General features: G+C 36.0%; 1 protein-coding gene across 1 annotated transcript; it reads right to left on the bottom strand.

The window, feature by feature from the left end:
* Positions 1-1235: 1235 nt before the first annotated feature.
* Positions 1236-26732, bottom strand: LOC307126111 (uncharacterized protein). Its single transcript, XM_079816488.1, has 41 exons — positions 26619-26732; positions 25864-26049; positions 25656-25795; positions 25460-25570; positions 24866-25068; positions 24505-24669; positions 24095-24247; positions 23883-23965; positions 23422-23569; positions 22490-22603; positions 22320-22397; positions 22104-22199; positions 21744-21850; positions 21216-21285; positions 20527-20619; positions 20303-20398; positions 19926-20162; positions 19531-19585; positions 19277-19422; positions 17906-17989; positions 17808-17822; positions 11138-11307; positions 10658-10797; positions 9921-10031; positions 7693-7853; positions 7437-7601; positions 6636-6788; positions 6288-6370; positions 5573-5720; positions 5362-5475; positions 4608-4685; positions 4396-4491; positions 4082-4188; positions 3603-3672; positions 3048-3140; positions 2870-2965; positions 2443-2670; positions 2243-2297; positions 1941-2074; positions 1769-1843; positions 1236-1665 (listed from the first exon to the last, which is right to left on the bottom strand). Exons 2-41 carry the CDS (start codon positions 25998-26000, stop codon positions 1621-1623), a joined length of 4653 nt encoding a protein of 1550 aa, XP_079672614.1. The 5' UTR covers positions 26001-26049; positions 26619-26732; the 3' UTR covers positions 1236-1620.

Genomic DNA, 26732 nt, shown 5'->3' with positions numbered 1-26732 from the left:
ATTTATATAGTGATTCATCTGCGTACCACTAGAGGCAGCCTGAGTACCACTAGTGATACTCGTACCACACTTTGAGAAACACTGCTATATATGATGTCTTTACGTCCATCATTATGTGTGTATTTTGAGTAGCATTTTCTCTTTGCAGATGATGAGTTTGTGGGATGTGACAGCATCTAAACTGAGTTTATGTAAAAACAATTATGTTTATGAAGGCCAAAATTTGCAAAAATTTGCAGTATGTGAGTAGTTTACCATGTTAAAAGGAAAAAGTGATACAAAGTCATGGGATAGCTTTAATGTTTTTGTGCCTATGTTTATAAATAAAGTAATCATTTTAAAAAATCTAGCACTGGATTATAAATTCAATATCTCTACTACTTTTGAAGAAGAGAAGGTGTGTATCCTTAACTGAACAGAGTAGGTTATACATGCTCTGTTAAAATAAAAAGAGAAAAAGTCATGATTGGTAGGAAACTATTTTTAAAGGTGAAATTTATAGACATTTTTAGAAAGAAAAAATGTACCTGTTGAGAGAGTGCTGACAGTCTATGTAATTGAATGAGCTCCAGAAAAGCAGTAATGAGGTGGCTTTGACAGTTACAGATTTGAAAAACAAAAAGGCGGGAAAAGCAGTAATGAGGTGGCTTTGACAGTTACAGATTTGAAAAACAAAAAGGCGGGAAAAGCAGTAATGAGGTGGCTTTGACAGTTACAGATTTGGAAAAACAAAAAGGCGGGAATAAAGAACCGTTTCAGCATATGAAGGGTTCTTCAGGGTGAAAGGGGAGTTCTAAATAGAACTGTTTCTACATGTAAATGTTACATTACTGGTGTGCATCTTGAGACAAAACTGTGGCACTGACATAGTTTTACATATGCCAGTGCAAGTTGCGTTCAGTTAAAACAACAAACTTGTAGTCTAGGACTAGGCTTAAGCCTTGACTGTGAAACCAGGGGTAAGACTTTTACTCAAGCCGTATTGGAATTGGTGACTTGTAACTTGTAATGGAGTTATTTTCGCTGTAATGTTTCTCTACTTTTCAGGTACTCTTTACAACTCTCTATTTGAGATTAAAATTTGCCTAGTCTTATGAATTTTCCTTATGACAAGTTCTTGTGTTATCCCTCTTCACTTCCTCAACAATAACTTCCTTTCTCGTACGGATAGTTATTCATTTACTGCTAGGAATTCAATTTATAATACGTATTACTCCAGTAAAACAACTTTATCTGCTGCACATGCCTTTATTTGTTAAGGTTTGTCTCAAATGCATGCTTTTTATTTGTTATGGTTTGTCTCAAATCAGGAAGGACGGTGTATATTTTGGAAAACATTCATTTTTTTATTTTAGAATAAAAATAGTGCACATAAAAATACATACTATTCAAAAAGAAAAAAGTAAAAAAGGCACTGATAATGAACTGATAAGATTGTTTGTACAACATGTTAACCACAAATCCAATAATTTAGTGACACATTGGCATAATCTAGAGCTAATTCATTCTGCATGCAGCACAGTACACAGAATACAAAACTGCTATGTGCTAGATTAAAATTAATTCTTATATACATTGATTTTAAAGTTCTACACAATGGAGGTTTCAAGTTGATTCACTTCAGAACCTTGTCTCTGGTTTGGTTTCGACTTCCATTTTCATGTCCTGCAGAAAAAAAGAGCAGTTTAACCCAATTCAGAACCTCAAACATCTCTTCAAAACATTCATTTTAACAGGTTCAATCCCAGGTGTTTGTTGGGTCACCTACTGGCATTTCTTGGATTGTCAACCCATTGGACATGCTGCTGCCATTAATGTGTTGGTATGGGAAACTTCCTGAGACCTGTTTGCATGAGTTCAAATCAGACACATTTTAATAATGCGTTTTTGATAAACAAACAACAAATGAAGCTTGTACGATGTTCAATGTTTTCCTTCACCTTCTCGCTCACAGTCTTCGGTGGATGGGACTCATGAATGAAGAGTATGGCATCATGGATGGTCAAAAAGAAGATAGATGTCTTGATTTCATCATCAAAAAATTTACAGTTCTTCAGCTTCTCTATGATATACGCTGGAAACGACATGTCAAAGGTTTGAGTTACTACACAGTTTTATTGTTACAGATCATTATGCTACTACATTATAAAAGCCGTGGCACTGCAGATAAAGGGGAAAATTGTAAAATGCACTACAAATATACCCTTTAACCTGCAGTCTGGAAGGGAAAAAAAGTACTTACAGTCACAGCCTACTATGTAAATATCAACATCAATGCGTATAAATTCCTTTAAGGCCTGTAAACAGAAGTGTTTGTATTTTATTAGTCCGTTTTCAGATTATCAAATTAGAATTGAATGCACTGCACAGAGAAATCCGAAGAGATTAGCAAAAATTATTAAATGTACACTTGTGCTTTCAGAATGAACACAACTGCCGTACCGCTTGGAGACCTTTGAGTGCAGATATATCCAGGAATGAAACCGCAGAGAAGTCCAAGACCAAACTGTGGATGTTCACAGGAGGGACAAAGATGTTGGCAGGAAGTTCTGCATTCCAGTTCACCCGGATTGGAAGATCCGAATAGTCTGTGGGCTTGTCTAGATCCTCTATGTTGCTTTCATCCTCTGACTCTTCAATGGGCATTGAATATGTGGCCTGTAGTCCGTTCTATAGCAGGAAGATATTACAGTATACCTTTAGATGGGTATCTCTAAATGATAAGATTAGTTCATTTAGTTATCATTTGGACATCTAAGATTTAGATATCAAAGCAGTAGACGCAATACAGCTACATTACGTAATAACTTTTATGAAGAAGTCCTTGAGATCATTGCTATCATGTTTTAAAACTTTAACATGGACGTACAGATGTTAAGGTCAGCTCCCCTTTCTTTATCAGTTTCTTAATCTTCTTCAGGGCCTTGTTCCTCTTCCTCAGGATTCTCAGAGGATTAAAGCCCACCTGCGTTAAAGTAAACAGGTTAGGTTGCGATTATGTCAGCCGGTAATGTCATCTGAGGTCTGGGTTAGACTACTGCACTCACAGCATCCTTCAGTTTGTCTCTGAAGAAATCGATGTTTGCGAAGAAAATGGGAGATGGGATTCTGAAAATCTTTACTCCCTCCGGCTCATAGATCTGTAGGAAGAAAATGAAAATATAAAGCAAACTTTGGTTTCTTTCATTCGTCTGCTTCTTTTCAGGTGCACAAGTTGTCCATATCTTGACACACCAAACAATAGATAATAGGGTCACATTTTTATAAGGCGTCTTTAGCTACTGTGTACTGACATTAAAAAACAATAATGTTGGTTACAATGCAATTGTGTTCATGTTCTATTGCAAACGATTTTGCTGCTATTGAGTTGGGATGCATGTAAGGCTAGGGACAGATTTGGTGGTATGGGGGGTTAAGGGGTAAGGGAAGGTTCACTGTTGAACCTTCCCTTAGTTATAGATGTTATTAAAGATTTAATAATAGATTAATTTATATTATAGAAATTAATTGCAGGTGTTAAATATAAGAACATGTACATAAGTGCATTAACTTCCTAACTTTAAGGAAAGAGGACAAAGAGGATGCATCTGTGGTGGACTTACATTGACATAGTCCTTGCGATCTCTGTAGATATCTGTCCCCGAGATATTAGCCAGGACACTGCAGCGTGGGCTGAAGATCAGAACAGATAAATAGATTATCACAAGCATAACAGAATAGATCATAAATAAGAATAGGTATGTGATGGTGATTTTAGTCTAAATCTCAATCCCCTGGTTTCACAGACAAGGCTTAAACTAGTCCCAGACTAAAATGCATGTTTTAGCTGTTTCAACGGAGAGCATCTTGCAGTGATATATCTTTATGTCAGTGCCATTGTTTTGTCTCAAGATGCACACCAGTCATGTTTAATTTTTTCCTAAAGCACGTTTGTAAAAGCTACTTAAATATCTTAAGTGAACCTAATCCTGGCTTAATCTTAGCCCTGTTTGTGAAACCAGGCCAATATCTTTAAAGAAGTATTTATACCATATTCAAATTATTTTATTTTATCCAGATAATTGGATCTGTCAATACTTACAACTGAGCCCTGAAGACCACAGTGAGGAGCTCCAGTCCAAGACCAATGGCAAGTCCAATGTCCAGCCCCAGGAATATAGCTGACAAACAGGTCCCCACCCAAACAATCTGGAGGACAGCGACAGAGGAAGTCATAAATCAGAGATACGCCACTTGACAGTTCAATTCTAAGGTGATTTATTTGGGATGTTGTATTGAATAAAATACTACAAGTTAAAAAATGGAATCCTTATATAGCTGAAATTTGAACTCTACTTGGATAACATGTTTTCTGAAATCCCTTTGCATTTAGAGGGAGAGGTCATAGGCTCTTACACAGTCAGGACGTTCTTTCTTCCACAGGTAAGGAACTGTAACCACCTGCATCAACATCCCCTTCAGGTTCACGATCACCACTGCGCCCAACACTGACTGCAGTCACACAGCACACCACACAACTACGTCAAACATTAAACTCAAATCTTTCTGTTATCAAAGTCAATATGTGCATGGTTAAAATATTGAAATGCTTTGAATTTGATTCCTACCTTTGGTAGAGGTTCCAGCAAAAACCCTATCCCCAAGATTACCACCAACACTATAATGGCAGACAGTAAACCAGCTATCTGAAAAGAAAATTAAAACTATTAACTAATGGTGAGATTTATCACGATTTACACAAAAATATTAAGCAGCAAAACTGTTTTTAACATAGATAATAATATAAGAAATGTGTATTGAGCAGCAAATCGGCATATTAGAATGATCTCCGAAGGATCATGTGACTGAAGACTGGCGTAATGATGCTGAATATTCAGCTTTGCATCACAGGAATAAATTACAGTTTAAAAATATATTTAAACAGAAAATTGTTATTTTAAATTGTAATAATATTTAACAATGTAACTGTTTTTATTGTATTTTTGATCGAATGAATGCAGCCTTGGTGAGCAGAAAAATACTTTTTGAAACAAATCTTACCAACCCCAAACATTAGAATGGTTGTATATATATGAAAGATGGGATATATATATGCATGTGTTATAGTGTTTTGAATGCATTTTTAAGTTTATTCAAGTAGGAATAGGTTATTATATTTATGGCACTGCTTTGTTCATCCTATTATTTACCACGTCATGACTCTTTCTGAGCACTAGAGGCTAGTATTTCTCTGTGGCTGGAAAACAAATTCCCTAATTGAGACGCCACAGATGCAAAATTACCTTTTTGTGTTCCAGCCAGCTAGAAAAGCTTGCAAACAGTTTTACAGAGGTTGAACATCTGATCCTTGGAGCTGTTTACCTGTGTTTTTCCTCCGGTGCTTTCTTGAACTGCACTTCTGGAGAGAGCTGTACTGGCTGCCAGAGACTTGAACGATCCTCCAAAGATGTTGCTTGCCCCAAACGCAATGAGTTCCTGCACGATTACATGTGTCATTTCAGATGTTCTTCCACTGACTGATTGTCTTCTCACATTTAGTTACATTTTATGTGGGATATTAATCAGGGCTTACTTGATTTCCATCTATAATGTAGTCATGCTTTACAGAATAGACTTTAGCCACTGCAAAAGCCACAGCAAATCCCACAATAGCTATTGGGAAAGCCTCCACTGCTGTCATCTGGAAAATCTGCATGTCCGGAGCCATTGGGGTCTCAAACCTGGACAGATGAAAATGTGTTTATTTTTCATGCCACATTTAGGCAAGGCAAGTTTATTTGTATAGCACATTTCATACACAGTGGCAATTCAAAGTGCTTTACAAAGAAATGAAGTTAAAATAGTTTAACTTAATTTAGCGCTCTGTTAGCTTTGTGTTCTAAAGCATATAGACAAATAGTTTTGTGTTGCTGTATTCTGAAACGTATAAATGTTTTTATTTATTGATTTAAATTCAAATGAATGCTTAAAATGCAACATTTGTAATGTTAGCCCATGTATGGAAGCTTTGAATCCAAATTTGACAAGGTGATCTTTGCACCTATATGCTTTCTCTTCCTGGAAAATGGACTAAAAATATTGATGACTCATCCTGCACTCAATTTTTTTGTCCAATCAAATACTCTCTATAATGAGACTGCCCTCAATTTTTTTTTTTTTTCAGTATGTCCTTCCCAAACGTCTATACTAAATTTGTCAACACAGAAATGAAAACATATTTCATGGGGTCTGGAGATCATGGCTTTATCAGTGCGGTTTTAAAATATTTTGTAGATTCCGATGCTTACGTGTTTGGAATTATCCCCACCACGTCCACTCCATGATTATCCCTGAAGTTGAACGCATAGGAGACGCCACAAGCTATGACGGTCTGTTGGGAAAAGTACTTTTAACGTTTTTTTGAATGACATATAATATTTGCTTTGAACACAAAAGATAAGATTTATGGGACTTATGAACTCATACAGCAAATATTAACACATACAGTGTTTGGCATGATAGTTTAGTACATATAAAATTATACTGGTTGATAAACTTTATCATGTCATAAAAAGGAATTCCAATAAAAAGGAAAAGGAACATTAGTAATTCCTCTTTCAGGCTACAAAATAGGTTAATAGGTTCACTCAACTCACCATAATCACTTCTATGGGAATGGGCACTGGTAACTTTGATTTGAATCTGTCGTTGATCTCCTTCACGCCCAACACCATCACCATCACCACAATTGAAGTGACCAGATCATGGATATTTGTGGAGGTGATCTGGGTAAATACACTCTCAAGAGTCTGCAGATAAAACAAAGTTTCAGATCGTTTTACAGGAGAAATGTTTCACTATAGTCTACTTCTATGTTATTTATTATATATGAGTGTATGTGTGTGTGTGTGTGTGTGTGTGTGTGTGTGTGTGTGTGTGTGTGTGTGTGTGTGTGTGTGTGTGTGTGTGTGTGTGTGTGCGTGTGCGTGTGTGTGTGTGTGTGTGTGTGTGTGTGTATGAGAATTTACTTCATATTTCATCAATTTACATTTACTGAAGAAGCAAAATGACATTAGATATTATGTCTTGTTTTCTGAAAAATGTGTTAAACTGTAGTGAGTTTTTGCTTAAAACAAGAACAAATATTTCCCAATTGGGTCAGAAAAATCAACTTAATTCAAAGGGAAAACAAGTTTAATTTTCTTACTCCGCTGGCAGATATTTTTCTTGTTGTAAGCATAAACTAACTTTATTTTGATACATTTTTCAGAAAATTTAATTTTGATTTTTAGATTTTAAGATTTATACTGGACAACAAGACAAAAATACTGAGAAAGAACATAATTTTTTGCAGTGTAATAGTTGGATTTTCAAAGTGTAGAGATAAAGCTTTTGTTTTGATAGTTAAGCATAACGATTGTGACTGTGAGGAGCAAGAAAAGTGTCTTATGACTTACAGATATAATAGAAAATGGTCCGCTAAAACCCGGCACAGTCAGTCCTAGTACAAACTTGAGCTGAGAAACCAGGATGTGAACAGCAGCTGCGGTGGTAAAACCTGATATCAGAGTATCCGACAGGTACATGACAATGAAGCCCACCTGCAGCAGCCCCATACCAAGCTGGAAATAAAGAGAAGATTAGCATTGATGTGATTGTGATTGAAAACAGCCATTGCTTTTAAGTTTAATAGTGAGAGAGTGGCTGATGTACCTGGAATAAACCCACTAGGAAAGTGAGGGAGGCAGACACTAAGATCCTCTGTTCGTCTTTCGTCAGGCCCTCAAAGGCAGTGATGTTGGCAGGCGGACCCTCATCGGGCACCAATCTGGTCACTACTGCCCCCACCATGAGACTCAATACAGGGAAAGATCCTGGTGCGAGAACAACACATAACGGTGAGTACATTTACAGTATCTTAAATGTCATCATAGACAGGCAAAAATTATAGCCTTGTTATGATATCTGTCTGATTAAAGTCCATATATTTAGAATGTTTATTATTGTTGTTGTTGGATTTATTTTGTGTGTGATTTAAACCTGTGAAGCAAAATTTATGATACTGTTATCTTTTTTGTTGTTGTTTTTTGGGTGACTTGAATATGTTATTGAAGCATAATTTCAAAGATTTCAATCTTTCTCCATTTAAGTACAAAAGAAGCTGCGCTTAGCAGAAAATGGCTGGCCGGGGAGGGGCACAGAGTGAACTGACTTCCCTTAGAGATTGAGCACAATTGTGCCAAATTTAAATTAGAGGCTACAAAACTACACAATAAAACTGAATGGTATTATAGCATTATATTCAAAAAGGGTTTTGCAACAACTAGACTTGCGCCTGTTGCTTAAACTTAGCCACTATGTTAAGACTTAGGCCTGGTTTCACTGACAGGGTTTAGATTAAGCCAGTATTAGGCCTTAATTCAACTAGGGCATTTAAGTAGCTTTTATACACGTGCCTTAGAAGAAAAAATAACATTACTGGTGTGCATATTGAGACAAAACAATGGCACTGACATATTTTAAGATATATCGGAGCAAGTTGCTTTCAGTTAAAACAGCTCAAACATGCATTTTAGTCTGGGACTAGGCTTAAAGGGACAGTTCACCCAAAAATGAAAGTTTCTTTGTTCTGCTGAACACAAAAGAAGATATTTTGAAGAATGTTTGTAAGCAAGCAGATAGAGCAACCATTGACTACCATAGTATTTTTTTCCCTACTATGATAGTCAATGGTGGCTCTATCTGCTTGGTTACAAACATTCTTCAAAATATCTTCTTTTGTGTTCAGCAGAGGGTGAGTAAATGATGACAGAATTTTCATTTTTGGGTGAACTTGTCTGTGAAACCGGGGAATAAATTGAGTCACTATGTTAATTGCGTCTTAAAGGGATAGTTCACCCAAAAATTATAATTCTGTCATTTACTCACCCCCAAATTGATCCAAACCTGTGTGAATTTCTTTGTTCTGCTGAACACAAAGGATGATATTTGGAAGAATGTTTGTAACCATTGACTACCATAGTATTTTTTCCCCCACTATGGTAGTCAATGGCTGCCGAGATCTGCTTGGTTACAAACATTCTTCCAAATATCTCCCATTTTTGTTCAGCAGAACAAAGAAATGTATACAGGTTTGGAACAACTTGAGCGGGGACACGGAGACGCGGATAGCTGTATACGCTAAAATTTTGTACCGTATCAGCGTTTCGTCCACGTGGATCCGGCGTTTTGGGAGCATGAAGATATTTTTTGAAACCGGGTCCCAGAGTGGATAAATCTGAAAACGACACCGTTGCGTTTTCGTGTGTACAGCCAATCCGTATATTTTGTGAAACAGTGATCTCATCACAACACGTCCTGCGCGGGGCGAGACTAGAAGGCATACAACAACGGGCACTGGGCATGCGCACATCAATACTGCGTCATTTAATTACTGTTTATTTGCATTATTGTAAGGGTATGTTTAGGGTTGGGGTAGGTGTAGGCGTTAATAAAACACATCTGGTAAGTAGCACATTTATTTATTGTTATTTTATTGTGAGATTTTGCCTCACTTCTGACTGTTGCTGTACTCCTTCTAGCCACAACTCTTCTTGTCTGTTTTTAGTGTATTTCTGTGGCAGAATTACAGCGCCACACACTGGCCTGGTATGTATACTACATCGTTTTGAGCCGTTTTCATGCTCTCGTGTGTACGCAGATATTTCTTGAAACAAGGGGAAAAAAAAGATTGGATAGGGAAAGCTCTGGCTTCGTGTGGACGGGGCCTAAATTATGACAGAATTTTCATTTTCGGGTGAACTATACCTTTAAGAACTAGTTTGATCAACCAGCTATTGGATAACTTTTAAGACTAGTCTAAGCAGTTTGTTCAACTGGCCACTGTCAATGAAACAATGTTGTTGGTCTCATTCACTTAACCTGCTCACAATAGAACTTACCCACTGAAATGTGCCGTGAGGTGCCCAGGAAAAAATACATGATGACTGGAAAAAAAGCAGCATACAATCCATACCAGGTAGAGATGGATGCCAGTAAACTGAAGGCTAGACCTGAGGGAAAAATATTGATAAGTATTAACTAAACCCTGGTAGCATAGTTATATAATCTTTATCTGATCTGTAGATGCCCTCATTCAACTATTATCCCCCGCTTATCAACACCCCATTTGCTATGTTACAACTTCTCTCAAGGCCATCACAAATGAGAATGTAATAGATTTTCTTTTTTGAAGTGTGTGGATGACATAAGCAAAAATTGATCAGATTTTTGTTAGATGGAAATGCCAGGCTCTTAACATAAAGTAATTGAGATTAATTGAGAAGAATTGTACTAGCTCTTTATATATCTTAAACACGCTTCCTTTGCTCAAAATGTTCTGCATTTCTGGATTATCTTCTGTTTATGTTTATCATTTCAACCACGAATGCACTTTTCACTTATTTTGACACATTTCATATCACGTCATGTCGTAGTTATCTCATGAAACAACTGCGTAGACGCTCACATCAGTCACAAGCAATCACTAAATCAGTCACAGACCCCAGTTCATAAAGATAAACTACATTCTTACGGCCTGATGTCATATTTCATCTAATATCTTGAATCTATTTCAAGAGCTTGCGCTTTGAACAATTCTGTTGAGTAACTCTTTAATAAGAGCTTCATAAGATGTTACCTTGTAGGACGGCAACCAGTCCAGTGCTGATGCCAGACACAATGTCATTCAACAGCCATTCTTTGATCGAGTAGATCCGTATCCATCCAATGATAGGCAGCAGAGAAATAGCAGCATTCTTTGCACGTTCTGAAGTACAACTAGCAAACAATGTGCAAACGCCAAAGATGTTATTTGTCTTTTTCTGCTTGCAAGAACATGATATTTAGTACATGACACAATGATCTCATTCAAGTTATTGAAATTTTTTTTATTTTTTTTTATCACAGCATATAAAGTGCTATTAATCACTAAAAAAGGACTGACAGCTATATATGATTTTGCTATATTATATTTTGAACATATCCTAAATGAACATCTGGAAATGTAGTAGTAGTAGTAATAATAACACATTTTAATTAAAGTATTTTTATAAAAAAAACAGAGCCTCTCTGTGCCTCTAGTTTTTATACATTTTATACAGTTAAGTAGTGTACTTACGTGCAGTACTCTTTAACATGGTCCAGCAATCTCTTGTGTTTCCGATAGACTTTTGCATGTTCGTCTTCAAAGCCGTCTTCTGAGTATAGTGGTCTGGTCACCGCATACTTCTGCGTTGAGGGTCGGAGCATTGTGCGCCCGTTGAGCTGGGGGGCGAAAATCCTTCTGATCTGTGTGTGGTGACCAAATAAAATTAATTTATGAATATCTGCTCCTGCTCTGGCAACTGTCAAGCTGAATCTGTCGCATTTGTATTTATATTGGCAATCATGGAAATGATGTGTAAGATGAAGGTGTTTACTCAAACGCACTATGAGTAAACATCATGCAACTACACAGTGTGAGTTCATGTGTTTGTTGACGAGTGTATGATAGTATGAAGGCGTGTCCACCTTCACTTTTAGCCTGATATCGCTAAGACGGATGTTTCTATGGGATTTTCCACAGTTCAATAAGATGCTTTGCTCTTTGTTTATGAACATATTCATGCTAATTAGACTTTTTGTCAGCAGTTCTGTTGTCACGATCTACTGTAGGGATCATCAGCTCCAAATAACATTAAATCATATTGTTTAAAGTTTGTTTTAAGCATTTCCCCTCTATCTTTATTATATTTTTGTTTACACCATATATATACTGTGGTTTTTGCCTTAGATTTATGATTTTTGTCCTTGTAATGACCAGACTTAAATTTATATATACACTACTGTTTAAACGTTTGGTTTAAAAAAAAAAAAAAAGAAAGAAAAGAAATGAATACTTATATTCAGCAAGGATGCATTAAATTGATCACATGTGACAGTAAAGACTTTTACAATGAAAGAAAAATAAAAGCTGTTTTTTCATCAAATAATCCTCAAAAAAATTATCATAGTTTCCACAAAATTTCAAGTTTTCAAGATTGATAGTAATCAGAAATGTTTCTTGAACACCAAAAAATTATATTAGAATGATTTCTGAAGGATCATGTGACTCTGAAGACTGTATTAATGATGCTGAAAATTCAACTTTATTTATTAGGAATAAATTACATTTTAAAATACATTAAAATAAAAAATTGTTATCTAAAATTGTAATAATATTTCACAATATTACTGTTTTAACTGTATTTCTGACCCTGTTTTTCAACAATAGTGTATTTTTGCAATGTAATAATCCTACCTGTTCTTAGTTCAGAGCGGTATTAAATATTCCCAGTTTGCTGTGCCTGTGTTGCTTCAAAAGTAGACTGTGTCTCTTTATAAATGGCTATACTTATCATGTCTGTAATTATTAACAGTTATCAAGATACCTTCTTCATATTGCCAGCAACATCTCCCCCTTATCCCTGACCATTGTTCTTTCTGATAAAAACTTGGCAAAAACCCATCTGCTTACCCATCTGCTTATCAACTTCCCTTCGTCCCCTCATACGGCATCTTTTGATACTGCAAATATAACTTGCAAACCATATTCGTTTGTTCTTTTTCTATTGTGTCAAAAAATGTTTAACTAAAATTAAAGAATGTGTATATCATGTTATGTTATTAGAATTGTTATTATTCTAATATTGATGTTAGTTCCGGTCTAGGCCGATATGTCAAAACAGCATTTCAGTCATGCCAATCAATTAATTGATAGTAAATATTATCATTATCAGCTATGACGACAAAAACACCTAGTCACCTGATCACCTAGTTATTGTTTATATATGCTGCATTCACAGAATGGCCTTCTGTTATTGTTTGTCATTTCCTGATGCCTAATGAATTCAATGCTGAATGAAAGTACAATTTGTACAGTCTGAAGGGTCAATTTTGACATGAACAAAATCATCCAAGAAAGTTCTTTTTGATGACACATAATTCACTTTAATTCTGAGAGTCACTTAGATTGGAGTTTCATTCTCATGTGATTCTCTGGTAAACATTGCGCAGAGATGACTGTCATTTTTTTATAAATTCTTTTCATTCTATCCAAATTACTTCCATATCTGTAACTGCGTATGAGTGATGTCACATTTGTATATTCATCACTATGCTATTGCTTCAATGGACTGCATTCAGAATCTTTGGATGCAGTGACTTTTTGTGTGAGCGTACACTAAAAAATAGTAGTAATTTTAATAAAAAAAAGATTTTGTAAATGTATTTGTATAAACCTGTTGATCACCTGTATAAAATGTGTCATTTTAATTAAATCAAAATATTGTTACAAAAATTATAAATTACCTTATAGTTTATTTATAACATTTAATTTTCTAAAGAAATATGTAGGCTTTTATGGTATTGTTAAAATGATATTGTTTTATATGGAGTCCCTAAAGGGATATGGTGATGGAAAAAATATGAGATGGGAGTAAAAAAATAATTCAATGCTTTTGTGTTTTCTCACAAAAGTTTTGCTTTCCCTCGAGAAGCATTGTGTTTGCTTGCAAAACATTTACGTTCCAAGAGAAGCTTTGCATTTGCTCGCAAAACATTTGTGTTACAAACTGCTCCAAGACTTGGGTTAAAGATTCAAATGACGCTTTTATTGGGACTATCCATAATCGTAATCCTTATAACGAGCAAAGGGTCAAACACAGGCAAACAATCCAAATTAGCAACAGGGCAGAAAACAGGCAAAAGGGAATCCAGAATATGGGCAGAGAATCAAAAAAACAAGATACAGAAAACCAGGATAAGGCTCAGAAATGCAGTTTAACAACATATTTAGCAAAAACTTAGCAAATAATGAGTGAATACACAGGGCTTAAATAGGTAAAAGTAAACAAGATAATGACACACAGGTGTAAGTAATCAGAACATGACTAGTCCAGGCAATGGGTTTTTGCAAATGTAGTTCATGCTGGGATAAAGCAGATGGAAGGTTTGCCCTCTGCTGGAGAAACTTTGTGTTTGCTTTCAAAACATTTGCGTTCCCCCGAGAAACTTTGCGTTTGCTCACAAAACATTTTCATTCCCCCAAGAAATTTGCAACATTTGCTTTTGCGAGCATTTGTCTGATTGTTGGTATGTTGCGTTTCTATTGTACATCTTAGCTTAGTACTTTTACTAAATGTATTGTAATTGTTATATTGTTATGAAAATATGTACTTTTACTCTCTTTTAGGGTGACTTTCAAGGGACTGCAGGTAAAAAATAACCCTCTGGCTAACTCTGGCATATTGACAGAAATGTTTATTAATATGTACTGTCCCTGTAATAAATAAAATAAATAAATAAAAATAAAGAATCCAAAATAATACATTTTTAATCATATTATCCAAAAAACACGCAGAAGATCTCCGGAGCAAAACTATAGAACACAAACCACATAAATGCACAAAAGAACTGACAAGAAGAAACTAAAACACAGGGCTTAAATACACAGGGGTTAACAAGGAAACTAAATGAGCAACAGGTAAACTAAATCAGTAACTAACTGGCACACACTAGGAAACTAGGTCAACATACAATGACAGAGAACAGGAACAGAAAAGAACCAAAACACTGTAAAAACTGTTACAGGCATATTAACATTATGTAATTGAATACAGTTGGGAATTGTAAAATATACAGTCAACACAATGTCAAGTTATACATTTTCAACCCTGTCTATATTATATTAGTTATGTATTGTGTATATGCTTTGTTGTTTGCATTATATTCTGTCGTCTCCAGAAGTAAATATTTGGTCATCATGTCCTAATCAAATTTGTGAATGAGAAGATCCAGCCCTTCTCTTACATCCGAACCTGCAGCTTTTATCATCAAATTAGTTTATGCTTCTGTTTTCTTCAGGTCCAGCAGCTTGCATCAGAACTGGCAGCTCTTTGATATAAGAGGTTTGAGATGTGTCTGTTACACTGAAGACTACATTGTAAATGCTGTTCCAGATAACTGCATATGTGAGCTCAGGTACAACCACTTTTTATCAGTAAAATGATATCTTGAAAAGATGCGCTTGATATATTGGGTTATATTCCAGCTTGATGATCATTGATATGCTTGTTGACCACACACTCTGCAAGCAGTTAAACAGGAAAAATAACTAATACAAATGCTTTTTTATTTTATTTTATATATTTATGTACAGTACCATTCAAAAGTTTGGGGTCGTAAGATAATTTTTTTATGTTTTTGAAAGAAGTCTCTTATGCTCTCCAAAGCTGCATGTATTTGATTAAAGTATTGTGAAATAGTATAATTTAAAATATTAGTTATTTTATATCTGAATGTTTTTTAAAATGTAATTTATTATTAATAAATAAAGCTGAATTTTCAGCTTTATTACTCATTTAGTGTCACACGATGCTTCAGAAATCATTCTAATATGCTGATTTGGAGCTCAAGAAACATTTCTGATTATTATCAATGTTGCAAACAGTTGCACTGCTTAATATTTATGTATAGATTCTTTGATGAATAGAAGGTTCAAACTAGCAGCATTTATTATACATTATAAATGTTTTTTCTGTCACTTTTAATCATTTTAAAGGGGCTATATGCGTTTTTCTGAAATTTAAACTCGCGACTGACACCTGTGGCCAAAAAATAGAACTGCTCTCATTTTCTGCTCGCTCTCGCAGCGGTGGTGACGTCACATCCGCAGACAGCGCGGGAAAAGACGACCCGCCAGAAAATAGGAAAAATAGGATACAGGCTTATAGGTGCACCCACTGTGAGCGGACAAGGTGTCAGTATGCTCATCAGGAGATGTTTGAGTCATAAATGGTAAAATAAAAAGGCTATTGTTACGTTTATTTTGGGGAAAAAGTTGCATATAGCCCCTTTAATGCATCCTTGCTGAATACATTTTTTTTTTTTTAATCATACAGACTCCAATTGTTTTGAACAGAAGTATATAATACAGATGCATATAATCATGCATGATACACAGTAACATTTACATCTTTTATATATATAATTTTTAATTTTATACTTCATATATATATATATTATGTGTTTGTCCCGTTTTAAAAGTACCTTTTTGTCCTTGTATCGTTATCATTGTTTTCTATTCATCATCACTGAGGGGAAAAATTATATAGCATTATATATCAGTACACTAGACTGATATTTACTGCATAGACTTTACACCTAGAGCCATAATAATTATCAAGGAGATCACTGTGCGATCTTTGCAGATAAGGTGTCAATCCTCACCGCAGTAATTATCAATCTATTTTAACTTTTACTGACGTCAGCCCATGACACATATTACAACACGAGTCTTGCATTAACAATTAAATATTCATACATTTCTTAGGAAAGGCGTGTTAGTGACATAGAAGCGAACTATTGATCCTGTCACTGCTGTCCTTGTTTATGCCTAAATTATGAGTTATCTTCTGTTAACCCCTTGCTGTTAATTTCTTACTGTGCATTATCATGTTAAGTTGAATTATACACTAATACTAAAGATCATAAAGAAGGACACAGACAATTTGTAAACGTACCTTAGAGAGCCAGAGTCAGTCAGTCAGTGAGTAGTCGGGGATGTGTGTGTTTCAGGCACACATGTCCTTGTGTGTTTAATGCGCTCAGTTACTGTTACTAAATGTTTAAAGTACACAAAAGACCTCCAGATAGAGCAACACAGGAATGTCAACAGAAATTAAACAAGTGCTTTTTTGTTGAGCATGTAATTTGTTTCATCTTAGGCAAACAGCAAGGTCTCTCTATCCCCTTCTGTGTATGTGTGTGGAAAATTCCGAACATTTTATTGAGATGATGGTCTAGACAGGTCAATTTTTATCATGTTTAACTGTTTAGCAAAATTGGACGTGTGCCATTTAGCCCGTGTTGGTTTACTTTGAGGTCAAAGCAAACAGACATGTTGACCAATTTCACTTTTAGCATTTAAACTTTAATCTTTTTCTTCCAGGAAAATGGAGCAAAAATAATGATGACTACAAATTTTTGTCCAATCAGATGCTCTCTAGAATGAAACTGCTCCGCCCCTAATACCACTTACCTCTGACTAGCAACAGCAGGTAGCAAATCATGATTCATACAGTTGTGTAAGCTATTGGTACTTTAAAAAGAAGGGATTAGCCCTTACACCCCAACTTCCTGTTTTAATAGGAAATACATCAACACAGAAAATATTATATTTGACTCACTCGGTTTGACATTACACATAATGTGTAAAAAAAAAACAAAGAAAAAAATAGATAACAGAGCTTTTTTTAGTTTCTGACCACAGTAATATCCCATCTAAGACCAAATCAGGGTTCGCAGGCTGAGTAAACACACAGATACATACTCAAATGTTATTTCACAGGTGATTTATTTACAAATATCAAATGTTCTTCTGATTTATGATTTTCAGTGAACAGTTCTTAACAAGAAATATATGTTTGTGTATCAAAAATAGCTTCCTTCTGCAGTCCATACTCATGAACAGGCCTCCACGGGATGAACGTCCTGTATTGTCATTTGATGTCTTGTATTTGCCTCAAAAATAAGGCTGTAAAAATGAAAGCACTAAATGCTTTTTAACTTTTGCATTTGGTGTTATTTTTCTAGTTCAGATGTGGAAAGACATGATGAACGAGACTGCAAGCTTTTTTCCTTGATAGCGCCACTTTCAATCCTTTCAGGACAAAGGTAAACACCTCCTGACTCATTATCAGCAGATTAATTGGAAGACAATGAATGTCTTTCCCAGGAACTCTGAACACAGCGAGTTTCTCTCAGTTTGAAAGTCCATGAATAGCCTAGACATGCAAGAGAAACACTTGTTTGGTGCGTTGCTGATTTTAGTTATCTGATATAAATATAAAAGATAGAGGATGCTTACCAAATGTTGGTTGTCATAGGTCTCAATCAGGTCCTCATCTTCAGTAAAAGGAAGTGGCTCTTTGTCATCGTGCAACTGTGAAATCTTAACACAGATATATATATATTTATATATATATACAGTGTCTTCAGAATGGCATATTAACATCCTACTCATATTACCTTTACAGTATATACACTATGCACAGTATTGGGCAGTTTTTATTTAAATATTTGACTAAATGTAATTTATTTGATTGAAAAGCTGAATTTTCAGCAGCCACTACTCCAGCATTCAGTGTAAGTACTCAGCATTTCTTGTTATCAATGTTGTAGCTGTTTGATAGTTTTGTGCAAACGGTGATACATTTGATGAATAGAAAGTTCAAGAAACAACATTTATTTGAAGTAAAAATCTTTATAACATTATAATGTTTTTTCTGCCACTTTTGATCAGTTCACTGCATCCTTGCTGAATAAAAGTATAAATATACAAAAGAAAAAAATAATTGAGTGAATTCACATAAATTGGGCTGTGTTCAGTGTCAATAAGTGGCCGAATGTACCTAAATTCACCCTACTGTACTGTATGCCGTACAATAGTAATCCATTCTGAACAAAACCAGTGTTGCATCATGTTACAACCGGCTACTTTAACTAGACATTGTATTTCTAGATGAGTTTGATTTTTCCTCAGCATGTGCCAAAACATTCTTTTTGCAATTATGTTTATCTTGTATCTTTGATGATCAATATTTACATGTGTCTCCCAAATTTTGCTACAAGGAAGTGAGCTATTTTATGTGTGAGACTTCCGATTCATTAGACTCCATGGGCCCTATTTAACGATCTAAGCGAATGGCGCAAATGCACTTAGGCTGTGTCCGAATCCCCTTTTGCTAGTTTAACGATGGGGAAAATGGTCTAAAAGAGTTGTCCATATTCTCTTAATGAGTAATGGGTGTGTTTTGGGCGTAATGTGCAATAAACCAATCAGAGTCTCATCTCCCATTCCCTTTAAGAGCCAGTTGCGCTCGCACAATGGCGGATTGCTATTTACATGGCGGAATTTGCAAGCGGAATCGCTTTTCCTGAGAGGAACCCTTTTATTTTTAATATTTAAAAATGTTTGTGTGCTGCTGCACTTCCCTGTGTGTGTAATAAGCAGAGTGTACGCACGTTGTGGACCTGCCTATAGGCACATATTACTAACACGCTCTTTAAATAACTAAAAAAATACTGTGCTATTGACTTTAGACCAGGTTTTTGTTGGTCAATAGCGAAGTTGCTACATTCGCCATGTATTTTTGTAGTGAGAACACGCAGTGAGAACATGCAATATTCTGTCAATTCAGTCTCCCTTCAAGCTGAAAATGAAAACTATTCATTTTACCTTCTCAGCTAATGGATCCTGGTCATTTTCACTGGAAGTTTCCAGCTGGATGAAGAGAATGGCATCATGGACCGAGAGGAAAAGAAGGTCTCTGGTAACCTCCTCGTCAAAGAAGGACAGGGCCTCCATTCTCCTGACAAGCTCACCTGTGACACAAGGACCCTTTAGGTTATTCACTGTGTCCTAACCTGCCATTATCAGGCTGGAGTTTGGCACAGCTTGTATCAACATGTTGTTATAGAGCCAGGCCTTACCGTCACAGCCTGCGATGTAGACACTAACCCCAATTCGTATATATTCCTTTATGACCTGCGAAGATTGGAAATTATGAATTAGCTACTTCTTAAAGGAATACTTAGCCACATGGTATTTTAAAGAATGTTTCAATGTTTTTGTCAATGAAAGTCAGTGTGGTGTAAAACAACGGACATTCATTGACATTCATGCGGTGTAAAACAACGGACATTCATACCCTTCCAAAGCTGTATGACTTTCTATCTTCTTCAGAACACAAATGTCTATAACATTTGTGTTCTGCAGAAGATAGAAAGTCATACAGCTTTGGAAGGATGTGAGGGTCACCATCAGATTGTGGCCATGCATTATTGCAGTATAACAATGACAACAAAGAGCAATAAAGATGGCGCACCAGTTTGAGGGACTTGGCTGCTACCACGTCCAGGAATGAGACGGCTGAGAAGTCCACAACCAGGCTGTGAATGTGAACCCTGGGTACTGACACACTGACAGGCAGCTCAGACGTCCAGTCTACCTGGACCTTCACCTCTGAATCTGGCTGAGACACCCCCTCCTCCAGCTCAGGACCCTGCTCGTTTTCAAAGGCTTTGTTTTCTACTCCCAGTGAAGCCACTGGTACCACACCATCCTGTGAAGGACAGAAGATATGGGAAAGTCCAGAATGTTGTGTCATGAACTCAGGTCAGTGAAAATTGGCTTTTTATTGATTTCAAACGTATGTGAAACATATGGAAAATACTTTGCTGAAAACTATTATGCGCAAAGTACCTCTGTAGCTTGTAGTTTTCCTTTTTTAATGAGCTTGTGAATCTTTTTCAAAGCTTTGTTTCTTTTCTTGAACACCCGCACTGCATCAAACCCCACCTGTAAGAATTCACACAAAAAAAACATTAAAGCGTTAAAGCACACCACAATTATTATTCAAACCACAAATCATGTCATATACAGTAGTTCATTTCAGAATTTAGAATTTTAGCAAAAAGTAAACTTACCTCGTCTCGCAACTTTTCTTTGAAGTAATCAATATTTGCAAAATAAATGGGTGAATTGCACTTGAAAATCTTAATCCCAGGAATTTCATCAATCTGAAAATTTTGGTAAATACCTTGTTATTTTAGGTAACTATAGTGCGTGCATAATTATTATGCAAGTTCATATTCTGATCTTTTTTTTTTTCAAGCACATTTTGCCAATTCCAAACCACATTAATCTTAATTACTACTTTTAATTTTGTATTTAATCGTTTATAATTGATATATAATTGTTAAGGAAGGCTGGAAGTAAAACACGCTATATTCAGGTGTGGATAATTATTAAGTAGGCTTTCTTTTACAGGTAAACTGGGCCAAAAAATGTATTTAACTCGCACTGAAGAATCAAAAATCATGAAATGCTCATGAGAAGGATACAATATTAATGCGATGCTAGAAATTGCAAAATTTAGGGGTGACCAGTGGACAGAAAAACACTTTACAAAATCAGGCCAAGAAGAAAAAGCATGTTAACTGCAAAAAATAAAAATTAGGAATCAAGGTGAAGATGTGAGGATTGATGTGGTTTGGAATTGGGAAAATGTGCTTGGAAAAAATATGATCAGAATATCAACTTGCATAATAATTATACACCCACTGTATACATATAAGCATGAATTGTAACAAGTAATAAAAAAATAGAATCTTACATTTTTATAGTCTTTCATGTTTTTGTAGATATCAGTATTTGGGACATTTCCAAGGGTGGCACAAGAAGGGCTGAATAAAATTAGAGAAACCAAGGTCTTATTAATAAAGACTGTGCAATTCATTTCCATTATTTAATTGTTGTCTAATTTGAAGAATTATAAGAGAATAATTACAGTGAAATACAGTAAAATATTACAAACAAGCATTTAAATGATGCCCTTATTGTTCACAATATTTAAAATCATAGTTCGAGTTATATCATAAACATCAAGATGCACTAATCCAGATTAACAATTGTCACATGTCTCAAGAAATATCCCAAACCCCCTGAAAGAAACAAAATAAAACATTTGATTTCCTTTGTCAAATAAAAGTTGTAATTTTGTACACTGGTTGTGGTTGAGGAGAGGCCTCTGGTCCCATTTTAAATCTAAAAGAGCGCTATATAAATCCTTCATTCATTCATTCATTCATTCAGTACACTACTCTCAAGCACCCTTCAATGTCCTTACAGCTTTGCTACTTACAACTGTGTTCTGACCACCACCGTGCCCATCTCAAACACCAGACCAGCCAGCAGGCCCACATCTAAACCCAGCACGATGGATGCCAAGCAAGTAGCTATCCAGATGAGCTGCAGGTGAATGAGGATTCATATGCACTCAATTCAAACACAGACTGCTAGTATGTAATCTCATTTCATACAAATAAAACAAAATGATTCACATGATTCCATTTGTTGATTAATAGTATCATGACGTCAAAACTGAATTAGCTTCGAGAAACTCTTGTACACAGCCATGCATCATATCTTATGTTTTAAATAACATTTAGCTGGCAGTACTCATTTAATTCTATTCATTTATTAGTCTTGTGATAATACTTACACAGTCTGTCCTGTTCTGTCTCCAGAGTACAGGCACTTCAGAGATCTGCATGAACATGCCCTTCAGGTTGGCTATAACAATGCCAGCTAGCACTGACTGCGGGACAGAGAGGGATTAGTTGCGTGAGGAATTTTGCCTGTATTCAATTTTTATTGTGAAAGAGGAAACTAATGTTTTACATTGAAAAAAAATAACAGTTCACAGTGTCTATCACACCTTCTGCAGAGGCTGAAGAAAGGGCCCAAGGGCTAAGATCACTATCATCACCATCAGAGCTGAGATGATACCAGCAACCTGCAACAGTGAGATGAAAGAACAGTTAAAGTACTGTATTTGCACACAAACACGCATATGTAAATGCTGTAGTAAGAGCATATGCATTTTACCTGACTCTTCCCCCCTGTGCTTTCCTGTACTGCGGTCCGTGACAGTGCAGTGCTGGCCACAAAGCTTGATAAACATCCTCCGAAAATGTTGCTGACACCAAAAGCTATCAGCTCCTAATGGGAATAAAGGTGTAGTAAGCCAGATCAGGTGTTTTGTAATCAATCTGTATCAGTTTGTTAGAATTAAACACCAGCAATGGAGGCTTTAACCTTTTTGGTATCCACTGAACAAAAATGAACAGTCTTAGATTTGAAGACCAATCACAAATCAGTATGCAAATAAATTTAGAACTGACAGCTAATTTGAATCTTTAAGGATTTGTTTTGTTTACAGTGCTCAAAACAAAACAATATTTATATGAAAAGCTAGAATATGATATGAATACATATGAAAGATACACAAAACTGACTGTTCCGTACGTAGTCCTACCTCGGTTTTGAAGTCACGGTTCACAAAACAAATGTAGCTGAGCCCTAAAGCTTTATGCTGCACTGCTGGGTTTAGAAATGATATCAGCTGCAGTTACAAACTCAAATTTGTTCTACTCTGGCAGGTTAAAGTGACCTTAAAAGGCCAACTAGTTCTTTCTGTCTCTCCCTCGTGTTACTGTAATTTCTCCATCTGTGGGAGAGCGTTGGTCTGACCCTCATTATACTTCACACTCACACAAGCACCCTTGCACATGTAGTTCCCCAGTACTTGTTAATGGTACATTTCTTGATAGAAACTAACTTAAGCTGTAGTTCTCAGCTGTTTTTTTTTTCACACAAATTCAAAGCACAAAACGCACAATGGCACAAACCACTTAAGTGGTATTTACGTTGTTAACATTGCATGACTGTATGGTTCGTTGCATTTTATTATGTGCATTTAGCATTGTGGACCCACTATCCATTGAACAAAAGCATGCTTGCACACTATTTTTGTATACCTGGTTGCCATCAACTGTGTAGTCATGTTTTGCCGCATAGACTTTAGCCACTGAGACTGCTACCGCATAGCCAACCACTGCTGTGGAAAAACTAGAGCCCAAAATATTCCCAATAAGTGCTATATTTGGTGGCTGTGCCGGTGCAAACCTGTGGAGACACAAGCAGACACATAGTCAGTAGGAACTTTAGATTCACACAATGGTTTTGTACACTACTTGTACTGTGAGCATTTGTATTTATGCTGTCATTTCTGATTAATGTAGGTAGGATGTAATAATAACCGCTTCATGTTATTATTGGACAAGTCTTTCAAACTGTCTGTCAGTGTCATTGTTCTAGAGATAACATTTCTGTTGAAAATCTTTACAGGGACAATAATAATAGTATGTCAATATAAAGTGACTGAATGTGCACCCAGCCCTCATCAGGAAGCAGGAAGTGCCACAGGAAGTGCTTTTACCCCCTGGGGAGGCTGTGGACAATGCTGGCGCCGTACTGGGAGTTCAGGTCCATCACATGAGAGACTGCAGAAGCTATCACTGTCTATCAGATCGAAAGAGTGAAAGGTAACAGCAATCATTATTTTTTTTTAAATCATCAACTGTCCGAAAATACAGGCTTAATTTACGGTTTAACAGTTGGATAGGAGAATTGTGGGTAAACTGTACGTACCACAATCACTTCTATGGGAATCGGCACTGGGATTTTATGCTGAAATTTTGTGTTGATCTCTTTCACAGTCATAACAATGAAGACTGTTAGTAATCCAGCAATCAGGTCTGCAATGTTTGTTTGGTTGATGTTCCTACCTACATCAATAAGAGTCTAGATGTGGGGGAAAATATATTAAAATAATAAAATGATATAAAATTAATTATTGTTGTTATTATAATTGATTAATATTAATTATTATCAATATTTATTTAAAATATAATTATTTTTACATTATATAAACATTTTAATTGTGCCAAATATATATGTATATTGTAGAAATAATGAATATATGTAAATATACAAGTTCTTTAAGCTGATATAGGTGTGTTTATGAAATAAATAAGCTATAAAACATTTAAGAGACTCACATAAGCAAAGGAAAAGAATCCATTATGGTTGTGGGTAGGAACAGACAGGATGGTTTTAATCTGAGATATGAAGACATGAAAGGCAGCAGCTGTGGTGAAGCCGCCCACCAGGGGGTCTGAGAGATACCTGACTAGAAAGCCCACCTGCATCAGCCCCATAACCACCTGAGAACAAGCGAAACAAATTTGAGTTGCACACCACCTTGATATTAAATGGCAACACTGCTGTCTGATGCTTAAAAGTGTAGATTTTGTTTTATGATAAAAACCCTTCCGATATTCTTGAATATACATACAAATTAAATATTACAATAATGAAATGTGTAATCACAGGTTTTAATTTTGACTGTTGTGACTTTACCTGGAACAATCCAACCAACACTGTCATTGTACACGCCACCATGATTCTCTGGGCCTCTCTGGCCTCTACATCCACTTCCATTAACCTTTCATCTGTCACTGTCTCATTCACAGCTGTTATGTTCACTGAACGCTGGAAGTGCTCATCGGGCGCTAAGGTCAAAACTACAGAGCCCACCATCAGACAGGTGACAGGGAATGGACCTAAATGGGATATAGATTAAGTAAGAGAATTACTATTTATTCAGTATGCACACATTCTGTATACATAAAATATGCTTACTACATTTGTATACCTCAGTGCACACTGTACAGAATACTGTATCAAAACTTGAACTTACATTATGAATTAACCAAATGTATAATTAACCATATTTAAAATATAACTGCACGTAATTTTTACAGAATAAAACATGCAATTTATCCAGATCACATAATGTAGTAGTAAGAAAGTAGTAGCTACTGTGTTAAGCATTTACCATTACATACACTATTGCATACTGTTTTGCATTAAATAGTAAGTGGTATGCAGTAAGCAGTACAGTAGCATCACATATCTTTTATGAAAGATTTATTAATAAAGACATAGACCTACCCACAGAGATGTGTCTGGATGTTCCCAGCACAAAGTACGTGAGAATTGGAAAAAACGCAGAGTAGAGTCCATAGACTGGTGCTACAGAGGCCAGCAATGCATAAGCCACACCTGTACAACAATAGAAAGCAATTACAACTTTAAAGAGGCGTCATTGCTGTATTAATATTCGTTTTGTTCACAGAGTGCATCTTACCTTGTAAACAGCATACTAGTCCTGTGGTTACCCCAGAGACAACATCACTGGGTAACCATTGCTTGACTGGGTATTTAGGAAGCCAATCCAGAACTGGCAGAAGCGCCTTCATCTTCTGAACAGCCCATTTATCGGTGCATCTGTGGAAAATTCAAATAATATCACAATGCAGATAAAAACACTAGATGTAAGTTCCACATGTACTCACCTGCAGGTCCTGCTCAGCCGTTCTCGTAAACTCTGGATCTCTTGTTCTCGTCTCTCATGGACCTGGTCAAAATCCCGGTTTGAGTAGATACGTCGTGACACGAGGTAATCATTTTCATGAAAACACTCGTCCATCATATTGCCAAGATTGTTTATCTGTAAATACTTCTTGTGTGTTGTATCTTATCTGTAAGAGAAACAAAAGCAGATTGATTAGATTTCAGATTCATTTCGATTCGCTGTTTGCTGATGGTTATGCATAAATTAGTTACTCTTTTTTTTTCTACCTACCGTCACCTGTTCATTTTCTTTCTTTCTTTTTGTAGGATGGCTAATCCAGATAAGCAAACTCTTAGAGGATCTCGTCTCTCCTGTGTCAAAACAATCTGATCGAACGGACCAAAAGAGCCCTTCTCCCTTTCTCTGGCAATATTGCCGTGTTCAGTAGACCAGCTCTCCTAGGTCTGCACTAAGATCACTGAACCCATTGACATTAGAAACCCTTCCAGAATTTGGGGAGGGATCCAATCTCCCACTCTGAATGAGGAGGTTTGTGTCCGCCACTCTTTCCCTCACATACGAGAACCGTAAGTACGAATACAATGGAAAACCTTCTCATGAAACCACTTATTCTTCATTAGTTTCACTATAATATCAAACAGCATTGATGGTAAATGAAACCCCACATTTATTCAAGAGTATATGAATAAATTAATTTCCTATTCCTATTGGTCTAAGTTGATTATGAAGTCTTACCTGTTTTGAGTACGTCAAATTGAAATTTCACAGTCAAGAAAGGCCGCATTCATGCCAGCGTCCACTTAAGCATGCATATTGTCCATGTCTATGAAGTCGGACTCTCTTAATGGA

The sequence above is a fragment of the Gobio gobio genome (genome assembly GCF_949357685.1).
Source record: "Gobio gobio genome assembly, chromosome: 5".
Classification (NCBI taxonomy): domain Eukaryota; kingdom Metazoa; phylum Chordata; class Actinopteri; order Cypriniformes; family Gobionidae; genus Gobio; species Gobio gobio.
The sequence above is the reverse complement of the archived record's forward strand: the minus strand, read 5'-3'. Positions and strand labels throughout refer to the sequence as shown.

Bases quoted from the DNA above. Each gene is read 5' to 3' on its own strand.
- LOC307126111 (XM_079816488.1), bottom strand. From the start codon at position 26,000: ATGATGGACGAGTGTTTTCATGAAAATGATTACCTCGTGTCACGACGT. The intron at 19,423-19,530 runs GTAAGGCCTGGC...CTTGTGTCACAG, and splicing joins CTACATCGCAGGCTGTGACG to GTGAGCTTGTCAGGAGAATG. The intron at 7,854-9,920 runs GTAAGTTCTATT...TTCTCGCACCAG, and splicing joins CTCACGGCACATTTCAGTGG to GATCTTTCCCTGTATTGAGT.